This window comes from Coloeus monedula, assembly GCF_965178545.1.
Source record: "Coloeus monedula genome assembly, chromosome: 6".
NCBI lineage: Eukaryota > Metazoa > Chordata > Aves > Passeriformes > Corvidae > Coloeus > Coloeus monedula.
Window position 1 is genome coordinate 48,561,520 of NC_138786.1, and position 15,500 is coordinate 48,577,019.

Below are 15,500 nucleotides of genomic sequence, written 5' to 3' on the forward strand. Positions count from 1 at the left end.
TTGCCCTGCACCCACCAGTACAATAAGTGAACGTCCTCATAATTCACTGTGGACAATACCAGTCTTACATACAACCTTCATGTCTCATGATCATGCTCCTGCAGAAGAGAAAGCCTAACTCAAAATATTTTTGTCACTGCAGAACCAAGAAGGCCTCATTAAACTAAGTACTGCATAAATACATATAGACAGTCTGTGCCTGTAGCAAGTTTAAACTAACTAGAAGTCAAATGAAGAATAGAGGCGGAAGCAAACACACAGCTAATAAGGTTCTACTCCAGGTTGTGCCAGTGGCAGAATCTCGAGTCCTGAAAGGCCCACTGCCTTACTGAAACACAGCCCATCCCTACAACAGTACCTTACAAATAACTTACTTGTCCTAAGAGTTTATTTCTTGTAGACTTGTGAAAAAGGCTTCATGGCTGCTCACTGTTGTTGCTTTGTGCAGCTGTAACTTCATGCCACGAGAACATACACACTACCTCTGGTAGGTGCAACAGTACAACTGCCAAAGCAGAAAATTTGGGAGGCTCTATGAATACAGCCCACTCAACTGTACAGAAAAGGGAGAGAGCTGCACTCAGGAGTGCATGAGATCAGTAAAGCATTTGAATTAAAAAGAGTGTCTGTTGAAGCTTCGGATACCTTGCTCATGAGAAAGCTGACACTCTCAGTTAATAATTTTGGAATTTAAAGTTCAAGATGAAGAAAGGTTGGACCTAAGCCAAAACTGTTCCCTAGGGAACAGGAGTCAAAGGAAAGCAGTCACTCAGGCACAGTGTAGCTTAACACATCAAGCTCACAAAGCTAGCAAAAAAGTTTAGTTTTACCTAATTTCAGTAGGCCATTGGGAGTACAAACTTTCCCCCCTAAGAACAGAACAATACTTTTTTGACTTCAGGGTGTGTGCATTTCTAGCATTTTGGTGTTTACTTTGCTAACGACTAGATTACTAGCCCACTGGAAGTAGCCTGTCTAGTAGGGAAAGATTCCAGCTCACACAAGAGGACACTGCTACTTCCAGAACTTTATTTATAGCATGAATACAGTTGCCGGTCCCTAAGCTGTGCCCAAATCTGGAGCTCCAAGTTTGAATTGCTCTTTGCAGTTCAGTTAAGAGCTCTAAACCTGACTCAGTGCTTCAGCTACAGAAGTGGGAGCTGTTTACTGATTTGGAAGCTACTAGTATTGCAAGACCTTCACTGATCCACAGGGACAGCATTTGCCTCAGCCTGAACACAAACTCATCTCTATTCCATAGGTTAGAAACAGCCTCAGCAGCTCACAGGCAGCTAATACCTTTTAATGCGCCTGATAAAAACACTGCTGCTTGTACTTGTTTTACGCAAGTACAGAGCAGAGAAGTAAAAAGGGTCTGAAAAAATGGGTCTGAAAAAATATGCCCTAAAATTAAGGCATCCTTGCCCTCCATGATCTCTGGGCCCAGCTAAGTGATTTAGGTGGGGACAGTAGGATTTGTGGTGATAAAGTGTCCCTAAAAATTCAGTGAATTGCTTCCTCTTCACCCACCCTTCCTCTCCTTTTAATGAGAACACTAAGGGTTATTAAGAGTTCCTCATTGAAGTTGCACACGCCCCACAGTCACAACTCTTTTCAGAATTGTGGCTCAGTACAACTCTTTTTTTTAATTAAGAGACATTTCCAACTTTTAAGAAACGCAAGGCAATCTGCTAGGTATTTAGTGGCCACAACTGCAGGGAGTAGACACAACAAAAATACAGCCGTGACCACACTGTAGCATTTCCTCCAACAGCATTTCTCATCTGCATGCTCCAGATGTGACCATAATGCCCATCCAGGCCTAGCCAAGGGATGATCACATTCTTTTCTTCCGTCAGATTCAAGTTTTTCATGTAAATGCTAGGAATTTTTGCTTGAGAGTACAGTATATACTGCTGGAGTGATTGCTGACATTTTTGAAGGTTAGGAAACTACCTGTTATCAAAACAGACCTTTTCACAAAACTCCTTTTTTTTGGTACCAAAGTTATTTTTAGTTCCTTAGAAAAAACATTAAACCCAAAGACTGACACATGAGCGGAGGAAGCACAATAAAGCCAGTTCAAGCTTCCCCTGGCAGCCCACCTTAGGCTTCTTCCAAAACTCTACAGGTATGAGCATATTATCCAAGCATTGCAGATATCAGGACAGCTGAACTTACATGGAATTACAGGATTATATATTCTGTACAATACAGCAAAGGGAGAGGCTAATACCCTTCAGATTTTCTAGCTTTCTCTTTCCATCTTCTTTCAGTTTAAAGACAGCCAGGCATTGGAATTCAGTCAGAGCAAGAAGAGTCATATAAAATTCACACTATGAGGAAAGAAAATTTTGTGCTGTGTTCAGCCTTTTCCAAGATATGGCACCAATTCCAGAAGTTTTATGATCAGCCATTTCTCCAGTGAACCAGTAGCATAACCATTATTAAATGCAATTAATGACATTATCTTGAATGCTCATAAAATCCCACAGCAAAATGAGTCATATGCTCAGTTTCAAAAGAGGGGCCTCTCAAGTCAATAAAAACCTGCAAAGGTACAACTGTTGAGAGAGTGGGGAATGCAAAGACATTGCATGGTACCACTGGTAGCCAACAAATAAAAACCACCAAAGCCTGCAGCAACCAATGTCATCTTCTGTTTTAAGAGTCATGACAGTTTTTCTCAGCAGCCACCAGCAATGAAGTCTCATGCAGCTGAAAGTTGCAAGATGGCAACTCTTCAGAAAATTGCGGATGAACAAATTCAGTTGGCAAATTTCTAAAACAGAGAGGTTATTCAAATGGAAAAAAAGCCTCTTCATTGCACGTACCCCTCCCAAGTTATGTCTGGTGAAGCACATCTAGGCGTTGATCTTTAAAGCTTAAATCAAACCCAAATTCCACCAATAACCTGTCTTGTTCATACTTACTTCCAGCAGAAACCCTCAGCTTATGAGATCAGTAAAGTGCCACCACTAATACTTGGAACTGTGCTTCTGGATCAGACCCATCCATGTTTTCTGAAGTATTATCTCTATTAACGAGAATTTTGCTTTAATGAAAAGATCAGCTATACAGATATACTAGAAATCTGATATTAGATACAGAAAGACTAGACAAGATCATTACATGATCCAAAATCTCAGCTACCTTCTGAAGATCAGCATTAATTTTAGTAGGCACTTACGTCACCTTCCTCAGATACTGTTTACAGTACCATGTATTTATGTCATTCTTGATTGCTCCTGCCCAGTACAGAGAAGGACAAATATTATTGCATACCTACCAATGTCCTTTGAAAAACAATGATGAAAATGCTACCTCATTCTAGATGACCTGGACTACCAAACTCAGCAATTATGCCGTAAACTTGACTTTAGCCCATTAAGCAAAAAGGAATGTAAAATGTCAAGGCCAGTATTGTGTTTTTAGGAGTTTTTGTTCCTCTTGAGGAAGCAGAAAATTTGTGTTCCTATTGTTTGCCAGGAACTTATCCCTCACAGTCCCCACAGACACGTTTTCAGTCAGTAAGACACTACCCCCACTTTAACTTAGGCTAATGTATTAATACTTCATCAAGCAATGCCCACAACTTCAGCCTATTTAAAAACATTCCTAATATTCAGGAGAGAAGCAGCCTAACAATATTTAATTATTAAGAATATTTAATATTCCAAAGCATCTATTTGGTTGCGTGTTAAAAAAAATCCTAGTAAAACCTACTTAAACCATATCCTAAATGACAAGAAAACCTCCAAACATCTAACAGAGACACGAGTACAGATGCAACACTATACTTGGCATCAATCTCACACAGAGCTCAGTTACAGCATAGATGGCCTCAACTACCCCCAGACTATGGGAAGTTGAAGGCTGCACACACCACATGAAAGGGAATCTCAGATTAGCAACAAGACCTTGGATTTGCCCTGAAGATATGATTGTGTCAAGGAAAAATAAGTTTCTTATATAACATTATTATCATCAAAAAAAAGTTATTTTATTTTAAACTTTGTTGTAATTACATTTTCAGGACCAAATGCAAAGAGTGATAAGCTCTCATGACTACTTTGTTTACATACAGTATATGCTGTCCTCAGGCAGCAAGATTCATAGTACGTAACTTCTGGACTACAATGGGAACATGACTGTTACAGCTGCTACTGCAAGCCTCAGCTACTGTTTGCCATTGAAAATTCTGTGTCTTAACCTATTTTAGTTGTTGCTAGCTTTATTGGATTAGCTCAACAGCTAGGTCAACAAGTAACATAACACATGACTCTGAATCACTTTTCTTTTTTCCTGACCCAGAGCTCTCTCCAGGTACTTTTAAAAGAGGTCAGAGTATCAGCTTCAAGAAAAGAAAAAAAGGCACGTGAATGAAACTTTCAGCACATGAAGAACCAGACTCTCAGATATTAAATCTTGTGGGGGCAAGGAGAAGGAAGGTTAGGACTAGTCTCTCGTAGACTCCATATACATTTAAACTATTTACTGAGTAACAGAAACAGCAACAACAAGACAAAACAAAAAACCAACCCACTAACCCCCAAACTTCAGCCTCTAGTTATGACCAAATGGAATTTCCCCTTAGAAATCATAAGTTTCAGGAATGACATCACACTGCATCAGCATCTCCAGATCTCAACAAGAGACACAGATCAGTTATCTTCAGAAACACATGATATCCCCCCCTACACCATCATCTCAAACCTAAGTTACTTCATTTTCCTAGCGGGCTGCTGGAACTTGCACAGATGACTCATATGCCCCATCTGGTTTTGTCATTTTCCACAAGTGCCTGTCTTTCAGGCTTTCCTAAGCAAGTCCAGGAGAAGAGTTGTGGCAATCTGGAAAAGCAGTGTAGGCAAGCTTTGGAAGAGAATGGCATGAAAAGGCACTACTCTACATCTCTTCTGTATTTTGAAGACAAAACCAATACACAGTCTCCTCTATATATACAAAAAAGATGAAGTGTCCAGGGTAAACACACCAACATCAACTCCGACAGTTTAGTTTGCTTGTTCGTTATATGATTGAGACACACAGAGAAGCATTTTAACAATCCTAAGTGGTTTCAGCTTGGTTTACACTGCACAGCATTCAAATCTGGCAAAAGATGTGCAGAAGGTAACAGCAGAACAGTTACCCTCTCACTATGAAGTCCAAATATACATAACAGTGTGCATACAGAAATTCTATTTAGAGTAACTGAACTTGTGCTGTGGCTCTCCAGCAGCAGCCAACTGCTTGTAACTCTGCAAAAGCACTCAGCTGTCAACACCCTGGTTTTAGGGGAGCACTGTGACAGTACAGGAACAGTGACAGTTCAAGAAAGACACCCAACAAGTGCACTGTGAGACTCTGCAGTCATTCCCACACTTTGCTCTCTTAGAGGAGTTCTGAACAAACAACTACTTGAACACCAAAGTACAGAGTGTAAGAAGTCTACCTTCAAACTAAGCACAGATTTACTTTTCCTATCAATTTAAGGTTTATATTCTAGTGTTAAAAACACTTCTTCATCAAAATTTTATTTTCTAGCAGCCCCTTTAAGAAAAGGTTTCCTGTTTTAAAAAGTCTTCTGTCAAGAAACACTACTTCCATTTCAGCAAACCCCTTCACATACACAATCCTACCACAAAACAGCCCTTTTAGTATATGCATCTCCAAATGCTATGACAGTCTTTGAGCACAAAAACGTCTTTAAAAAAAAGAGGAAGGCAAGGAAGCAGCCTCTGGCCATGAGGAATAGATAGAGAAGATAACCATATTGTCATTTTCAGAAGAGAAAGCATGGCTGGAAGTACTTTTACACAAACACAATTTCCCCTCCATTTCCTGTGATGCCTTGAGAGGCCTCCCAGAAACAGAGACTAGACAGGACTAAGGGAATAAGGCAGGTATTTATTTGAAAGGCCTTCAAAGGTACCCCCTGGGAAGCCAGAGGCTATTGCCAAGCTAGACCCCAAGATGGATGACAGGTCACGAGTTCTTCACACTTTTATAGGTTTGATTCATTTGCATATCAGAGTTAATTCTCCAATTAAAGCTTCAGTTTGATGACGGAATTCCCCTCAGCTTGCCCCCCTCTCAAAGGCTTTTGGTTTACACTTTTTGGGCCTAGGACAGTCTGGGTGTCCTTGAAGAGCAGGCCCAGACAGACTTTGTTATGTCTACCTAGCACGAGAGAGCAGAAATTAACAGGCTACAAGAAGCTTCAGAGTTACACACTAAGCAGTACAGAATTTGAAAAATATAGAAGTTAAAACCTAAGGCATCACCTGCAGCAAGCTTCTTTGAGCCCCCAGCCCCTGCACTAGCTAAAACAGTACAGCAGTCACCACAGATCAATGAGCAGAGAGCAGAAAGCTCACCTGATAGTAAGTCTTAATGTTTCTGATCAAGATGGTCAGGTTTTGAACCCGAAGATAGGTATCATTATTTACGTGCTTGTTGACACGTTGGTTGGTTGGTCGAGGATCTCTGTTAAAAAGGAAGAAGAAAATAAAATATTACTAATTAAACAGGTGTTAAGACTTAACATCTCAGTAACATTTAAGTTTATGCAATAAATACACTGACAACTATACAGGGTACATATACATTAATTCATGATAGAATAAGCTCATTACCTCTACACCTATGTGTAAGTTGGCAATATTTCCTGCACTTCACAAAGTACCCTACTGCAACCCACACAGCACTTCAGGGCAGCTTCCCTTCTTACCCATATTTCCCTGAAAAGAGAACTTACCTAGCTTGTGCAAGCTAGATCAAAGCAGTCTCTGATAATATGGGGTTTTCCTTATTCAAATAAAGGCAAGTCTAGGAAATACTATCATGCCTTTCCTTGGCTTTGGAGTTTTACAACAAGAAGAGGGTATTAATACTTGATCAGTGATGTAAAAAAAAAAAACCTGCAAAGACCAGAGACCTTATAAACCGAAGGGAAAAGAAGAATATTGTACTTATTACACCCGTATCATCTAACTAGATCTCTCATATACATGCTATGTTTCTTGTTTGATTTTAAAGAAAACATCAAAATTGTACCTGAAGCAACTTTATTTCTAAAATAAAAAATAAGACATGGGAAAAAAGTTGCAAATAATTTCATACAAATGTCAGATCCTCTCTGTACACTCTAAGATGTTGCAAAAAAAGGAACCCAAAAATCCTTATCTGCCAACAGCACAGATCAAAGCATTTTGTTTGCCCTCTAATAATGACTCTTATCAGCAGACTCCTACATAATCCAAACACCTGCCTCCCAGAGCTCTGCTGCGGCTGTTAATTAAGCCATTCACAGCTCTTCCAGGGCCAACTACTGAACTCAAGCGTTGACAAGGAAATAAAAGAGGAACTGATCCAATATTTATTTTTAAAATATATCTGCCAACGTTTACATAAGTATGTCAAAGAGCTTTTACTTTTTTTTCTAAATGCACAACCATTCCAGAGCACCTCTTGAGTGAAAGCAGTGCTGCGTGAATAAGTATGAAAAAACACAAAGATATTCCACAGATGAGAGAAAACTGCCTTGACAGCAGATAACATCAGACACAGTATTTATGTACAAAGGTTTAAGCAATGTGAAGCACAGATGACCAAAACCAGCAAGACACTACACAGCCTTTCCAGCAACACAGGATTTTGCATGTGGATTAGTACTGTAATAAATTATGAAAGAAAGAACAAAAAGAGGCAATTGCAACAAGCTTTTAAAGTAAAATCTGTAGTAAGTATTCCATTTTACTGATGCTCAGATACAGAAGTGCAGAAGCCATACTTGTAACAGTTTGACAGGATGGGTCCTCAACACTGAGGGTGAAGCATAAATGCCACCTGGGCTTGAGCTCAGACAGCACCCTGCCTTCAGTACTGTCTGAGCAGATGCTGAACCTCAAAGGAAGCTGGATACAGCTTTTTTAGGCAAGGCCATGACAACAAACTGGGAAACTAAAAGGGAAGAAACATTCAGTAAAGAGAAGCTGGCCAAACAGAAGGGTCAGCCTACAGTTCTCATTTCCATGTGAAAGCTCATGTAGGCAGCATGCTGCCATGGCACTGTCTGGCAGTGTTCCAGGTTTGTGGCCAAGAATGGAGATCTTTGACTGGCTAGCAGTCACTACTCCACAATCCTTCCCAGAACTGCACAAAATGGGGCCAAAATCCACAAAACACACTGACGAGTCACAGGAAAGGAGAGGCTATTTCTTCAACAGCTGCAGCAGTGGAACTGCAGGACTTGGATGAGGTTTTTCAAAGGCACATAAGGCACAAAACAACTACTTCCTAGACTGCTCATTTTTGCACAGTGGAGATTGTGTTACAAGAACAGAAGCACCAGCAGGATCAGGCCCTCAGAAGCAATTGCAGAGCTTTTATCCTATCATCTTCGTTAAGGGTAATTGATTGCTCCAAGAGCCCTTAATGCCACTGACCTCAGGGTCCTCTTAACCTGCAGCCAAGCTGCAGCACAGTGTAGCTCTGGCACTCCTGCCACTTCTCCATCACAAGGAAGTTAAAAGCTTTTCTGAAAATAGAAGGTAGCTCAAAAACCCTAGTTTACTGAACATGTTGTGTAACCAGCTTCACACCTCAGCTCACTTCAGAGAGGACCCTCTGCACAAGATGTGCAAGTCCAGCACAGCCTACACTTCAAACTGCCACAGGGATTACTGTCTTTGCAGGAAAATGAAACAATTCCTTCTCAACAGGCAAGATCCCATTTCTTCTTTCTGTGCTTAAAGACAACCCTAGCCTAGAGAATACAGAGCTGTTGGTACCACACTTTGTACATTATAGCACCTGCTTGTATGGTGAAATCAAGAATTTTATAGAAAGGAACTGTTTCCAAGGATCACAGTGAAAATTAAAGAGAGATTTTCTTTTTTTTTTTTTTTTTTTTGCAACACTAACGGGGTAACCCAAACAAATTAACGTCTAGATATATCTGAAAAATCCATGAACACCACCTCAGATGCCTTTTCAGTCCTTTGATGTTTGGTCTTTCCCTTACATACAAATCTAATGAAAACTACATTTCTTTTTTTTGAAAACCACCTACTCCTCAAGATCAAAAAGGTTATCTAAATAAGACTGAGACTGCATGGCTGAGGTGTGACTTAGGGAGGTACTCCATAAACCAGTAAAAACCCACCCAAGACAAATAAACAGAAGGAAAAATCTCAAACCTCACTATATACCCAAACATTTTAAAGAAGTCATCTGGTTTGTACACTCTCATGACTGTTCTAGGAACAGAGAGAAAAGGAAGGGTCAGGAGACAGATCAAGTGACAAGTTCAGCAGGCATGGGGCCAGCAACACAAGTGCATGAAGATGCAATCCTTTAAGTCATCAGTTAATAAAAGTAACCACAAAAAAAAACCCCACTTAAATTTTAAAATGACAATCCCATTCTTACAGTTTCTGACAAGCCATTTTGATGAACAAGGGGAAACCCCTCAAGTCAGGCCCAAGGGTTATAAGATGCCAGAAGGAACTGGCTGACCCAGCATCCTGCAGCACTTCGCTCTGCAGGCAAGGCACTAATCAAAAATACACCACTCTGGGGCCACTCTAGCCCTCCTACCACCCAAGTTCTTCCTCTCTCATCAAGTGAGGCAATGCTACTAAGGCTGGCAGATTCCTAAATTGCCCAGAAAATGATGGAAAAATGCACCTCTAAGTAAGATTCTAAAATTTTAAATTAAACAGATGCACATCTCTAACCTTCTGGTATTCATGCCATTTTCTAGAAACTACAAAGAGCGGGCACTCACAAGGTGGCTGTTCCTGTCACGTGGTCTAAATTAAAGACAACGTATCAACAGCACCACAAACCATGACAGCTACCACTGAAATGGAAAAAACCTATTACTGTGCATTTTTATAACGGGATTTTAACACAAATACAGTGTTAGTTATACAGTGTTATCAGCTGTATTCCTAACACACGTTCCTGTTTGCTAAATGTTTTGACAGAAAAGCAGTCAATTATCAATTAGAAGAATTAGAACAAGCCAACATGAAAACACTTACATGCCTACATAAAGCTCCACACTATTTCTTATAGGAAGTTTCATTTGGGAAGTTAAATGGGGCAAATATTTGCTTATTCTATTAGGTATTATACCACAGCTGCAACTGTAACGCTGAAGGCAGTCTATGCAGTGTCGCCACGTGCTGATTTCATACCAGGAAGCGACACACAGCCATCTGAACAAAGTTCTTTAAAGTATGTCTGCAGAGAAACTCATTAACCTGGTATACATAAATCCATCAGCAACACAAGCTTGAAACACAGCACTTTGAAGATTAACAAACATTTTTGTATGCAGAGCATTCAGCCAGTACTGCAAGTCTGCAAAATCAACGTTGTCCTTCATGAATTATCAGATTGGGATATACACTTGAGCAGGACACAAGCACACAAAACCACTCATTTACAACAGAATTATTTGAAAAATCATTTGTCTTGTTTTAAAATCTAAGTGGGGAAACCAAACACTGTTGTCTGACTCCTCCTACTAAATTCAACTTGTTTAACAGCTAGGTGCCCCTACTGAGAACCAAACAATGCCCAACTTTCTTAAAAATAGTCTTGCTTGTTTTAGAGATTACCAGTAAGCAAAGGGATCACCAGCAAAGCCCAACAGCTGGTGTCCTACTGACTACAGTCTGCCTAAACCCAGGCCAGGTTCCCTTCCTCTGCCCTTGTGCCACAGCTACATTTGGCAAGCCTGAGCAAACTACATTTTATTCAGAGCTAGCATTCCTGGGGGCAGTTCATTTCTGAAGAGGATGAAATGAAGGCACAGCCCTATTTTCACCTCCTGTCAAAGAGCCACAGGGACCTGGCAGGAGGAAAAGTGATAGATAGCTGTCACATATCTCTCTGGTGACACAGCTGCCTTGCTGAGATGAACCCACCACCTAAAAAACATTGACACCACAACACAAAGCAGCTGGAATCTTCTCCACCCAAAGTTGTCAGACAGCATTTGGGGAAAATCCAAACCATTACAACAGAAATTAGGGGCTGACTGAACTCCTACAGCCCACGCACAACTCAAACAGCTAAAGCCTTACTTCCACTCAGCAATCTCCACTGAACAGGTACATCTGGATTTCTTCACAGATACACCTATCTTTTTTGCCCTGAATGAAACTTAAAATCTGCTTTGCTGCAGGGAAGAAATGTTGTATTTTTGGTACGGAATTTCCCAAGAATCTGGATTTCAAAATCTTCACTGAAAGAAACACATTGATTTGCAGCAAAGTACTGCATCACACCTGGTGTTTAGATGCAAGCTCGTGTGCCCCTGCTATTTCTGTTCCCATAATCAGGCAAGCAGGATAAAAAAAATGCAAGTGAAATAACACACAAGTGATGATGCAGCTGCTCACATCAGGAGCCCAGCTCTTTCACCCTGCCACCCCCTACTCTCTACATGTGTGTACATGTCTGCACCTGTGCTTTCAAGCAGTCAACACTATCACAGCATGGCAAATCCAATTCTAGATTTATCAAAGGCTCCCATTAATACGCTTTCAGCAGGAAGAAATATCCAGCCAAGCACTGAAAACTATCTTCAGGAACCAAGACTCAAAAACAACGAGCAAGAATTTTTAAAAACACATTTGTTTTTTTATTCTGAAAGCTCTGTGGGGCAGAAACATGCCTTACAAGACTTTCATGACTTACAGGCAAGCAGTAATTGCATAGCAATTTCTAAAGTTAAAACCAGGGAAAAGTAAAGGTCAGTCAGCACCTCTCCTGAGCACCTTGCTAGGTCAGGATACATAAATAAAATTGCAATCCTTCCTAAATTAAACAGTCTTGGGCTCTCAGCACAAAGCTTTTGGTTTCAAGCTCCTTAGTCACCATTAGAAGCACTGGTAAATCTCCCTAAAAAGGGGGGAAAAAAGGCCCGACTGTGTATAATGGGACAGTTTCCTACTCCACAGTGCTTGTGCCTCCCACATTTCACTTTCTGAGACACCACTGGCAGAGATGTTTCTTGGGGGAAAAAACCGAACAAATTAAAACCAAAACCCCACCAATTTATAAACCTGACTGCTTAAAACAAGTAAGCATGCCAGGGCATCTCTCATAATCACATGAGAGCAGACAAAATACCAACTGGTGTCACTGCACTCAGCCAGCCTATATGCTTATCTTCCTTATTTCCATGAGATCTTATCATTCTCTCCTTGTCTCCAGACCACTGTTCAGTTGCTCCCTCGACTTTAACAACTCTATCTCCTTAGACTTAGTTCAATGGCCAACTACAAATATTTAAGTTTGCACACACCACCTAATGAAGCTCTCATAAAAATGCCACAGTCATTCAAAAGCCACATAACTCCATAAATTTGTGACTAAATGCGACTCAGTTATTTTTTTCTTGTTTTTAAATAAGAAGATAATTGCACATATAATTAAATAAATGTCTTAGATAATACTACTGTTTAGTCAAACCTGCAGCTGACTCAGCTGCTCTTCCTTGATAGTTTGGTTGGTCATCTTTGTGCCAAACACAATGGTCATAAATCAAAATTTAATTTCCCACACATTGGAAAGCTACAAACCTGGATCTAAACATTTCTACTTGAGACTTTAATTTCCAGAAAATTATTTTTTTAAAGAGTAATTATTCCTTAAAAAATGCTGGAAATTATGCCTTCTCTTTCCAAGAGGCTTCTATCTCTACTAATATTTTACACCATTAGTTTGTTATCTCCATGTGTGCTGGCTGATCTGGGTTATGTTCTGAATCTTGGATCTTCACCAGCTTCACTATCTAAGTTCCAGTACACAATTTTCACCGTTGGCAACATCAAGTCAAAAGAAAATTTTATTACCTTCTCACGTGGAACAACCAGGTATCAGAAGATAACAAAACTTGGCAACTTGAGCAGGTGAGGCATTGATTGTCAGACTTAATGTTATTTCTCAAGATTCAAAAAGATTCTAATATGAATTCTTCTTGATTAACACTGCAAAACACTGGTCGAGCTTCAATTGACTTCAGTCACTTAAGATCTTGAGTGCACTGCCAAAACTGAGTGACTTCCAAACTCTCCTCCCCTGAAAGGCAAATACTTCTCCCTACAAACTCTCAGATATATTTCAGAATACTTAAAAGCAAATACAGAGAAAAGAAAAAACAGTCAGGCTCTGCATACAGCACAGCAGATCAGCAACAGGAAAGGATGTGGTTAAAAACACAGCACAAGCCCTAACAACGATTCATTTAAATGTTAGGGTATTTTCAGCACTCCATCTTTTAACCAGTTTCTAAGATCCCTCAACACATGGCCTTGCAGTGCCACTTGAAAGAGGTAGCACTGAGGGTTTTTTTCCAAATTATGTACTCCTTATCGAAGTTTACGCAAGAGTAGACAAAGTTCAGATGAAACCCTCCCAGTAAAGCTTTATATGATACTGTACTTTCATTTCCTTCTTTGTACTGCCACACACCTTCCACTGTAGCATGCGTGAATAACTGAGATAACTAGGAGAGAAAAAAAGAAAAACAAAAAAAAAAAAAAAGGAAAACCAAACACACTCCACGCAAAAAGACCAGAAAGAGAAGTTAAAGAATACTTTATAGAACTGGATTAGTTCGGAGCTTTTTTCCCCCTACTGTTTTTTGTAAATTTCGAAGAGCAACCAAAACGAAAATCGCTCCGGCCCCAGGCCGCCCTCCCCGCAGGAGGAAAGCTCCGGGCCGGAGCCCCACACCCGCGGGAGGGGCCGGGGCGCGCCCCCTCATGTCTGCCGCCCTCCGACCCCACTCACATTTGCAGCATGATTTTGTTCAGGACCACGCCATCCACCAGGTCCATGTAGATACCGAGGTTATCCTGGTCGCCACTCCCCAGGTCCCCGAAGGTTTTCACCTGCCGGAGGAAGGACAGCGGGTTGGGGGATGGCGAGCGGACACAGCGAACCCCGGCAGGACAGGGCTGCCCCGCCGGCTGCCCCCTCGCTCCCCGCCGCCCCGCTCTGCTCACCCAGGTCACCAAGGGGCTCTGCAGGAAGAGCTCCAGGAGCTCGGAGACGGTCACGTCCATGTCGCCGGGGTTCGGGCGGCGGCGGAAGGCTGCGGGCGCGGGGCCGGCTCACTCGGGAGACAAAGGCGCGGAGCCCATGGCCCACCGCCCCACTGCCCGCCGGGCGCTGCCTACAGGGCAAACAATGCGCGGCTCATCGCTCCCCGCCCCGCTGGCACACGCGGGGCCGCTCGCCGCGCTCCCTCCTCCCGACAGCAACAAGCCAGTCTTCCCCCGCCGAGCTCGCCCCGTGGCTACAGTAGAAGTTCCCCAGGCAAGAGCGAGCCACACCAGGAGAAGGGGGCTCAGCCGCCAGGCCAAACGCCCAGGAGCAAAGGCGCGGAGCTCTCGTACAACGGCTCCGCTCCGGCCGCCGCGGTACCTGTGCCGGGGTGTGCCCGAGCCCCGGCAATTAGACCCGGGCGGTGGCGGCGGCGTGAGGGGCAGCGGCCGCCGCCAATGGAAAGGGCGGAGGGGGCCGGCGCGGGCCAATGGGCGGCGGGGGCGGGATGCGGTGTGGGGTCGGGGCGCGCCGCCCGCTCGGCGTCGCCCGCACGCGGCAGCGAGAGCGGCCCGCGGCCTCTGCCCGCCCCGGCGGGGGCGGCCCCGCACCCCTGCGGCTGCGCCTCGTCCCCGCTGCCACCGAGGTGATGCGCGGCCTCGCCAGGAAATTCGCCCGCGCGGCCGCGCCGGGGCGGCTGTACCTGCCGGGAGACGCCCGGCGCCGCGCCCTCCTCCGCTAGGAACGGCGCCAGCGCTGAGCGGGAGCGCGCGGGTCCGAAGTTTACGCTTTAAAAGCCACGAAATTCACCACAAAGTACTTTGTAGGGGCGCTTCCAGATGCGCCGCGTAAACCCCTTAGCGCAGGTCAAAGAACTAAGAGGGGAAACTTGGAGCAAAGCGAGCGGCACAACCTGTTGCGCGCCCTCTTGGAATGAACCGGGAGCAGGTGCCCGTGGCGCTCCCGCCGCCAGGGCAGGTCCAGCGGGGCCCGGCCGGGCTGGCTGAGCCCGCGGAACAGACCGCCCTTCTGCCAGAGCGCCCACCGGCGTGCCAGCTATTTTCCTGCGGGGCAGAATTTACCCAATCTTCAGTTAGGAAAATAAATAATGCCAGGTAATCTGGATGATTGCTGCTTTACTTATCCCAGGTTCAGAACTTGAAGAGAAATAATTTCGTCATGAAGCTGACCAGTTTAATGCACGCTGTCACGTAATGGGGTTTTGTTGTGCCAGGATTTCCGTTTGACAGTTTGCTCTGTTTTTCACAGATGCAATCTTTTATCTCTGGTATTTATCAGCCTGTGCATCAGCCACCTTTTAGTGCATTCTGACTATTTCTTGTTCGATCATACTGAACTCAAAAAATATATTTTGCATCTTGCACAGTCAGACACGACATATCTGAAATTCTGGTTATTATTAACCA

At 43.0% G+C, this 15,500-nt stretch overlaps 1 protein-coding gene across 1 annotated transcript in view; it reads right to left on the reverse strand.

Moving 5' to 3' along the window:
• CCDC88C (coiled-coil domain containing 88C) overlaps positions 1-14,443 on the reverse strand; it is a 97,162-nt gene extending 82,719 nt beyond the window's left edge. The window contains exons 1-3 of the mRNA XM_082283124.1: positions 14,034-14,443; positions 13,819-13,919; positions 6,381-6,489 (exon numbers count right to left, since the gene is read on the reverse strand). Of these exons, the coding sequence (XP_082139250.1) occupies positions 6,381-6,489; positions 13,819-13,919; positions 14,034-14,093 (270 nt within the window). The 5' untranslated portion in view covers positions 14,094-14,443. The remainder of the gene's footprint in view (positions 1-6,380; positions 6,490-13,818; positions 13,920-14,033) is intronic.
• Between the last annotated feature and the right edge of the window lie 1,057 nt (positions 14,444-15,500).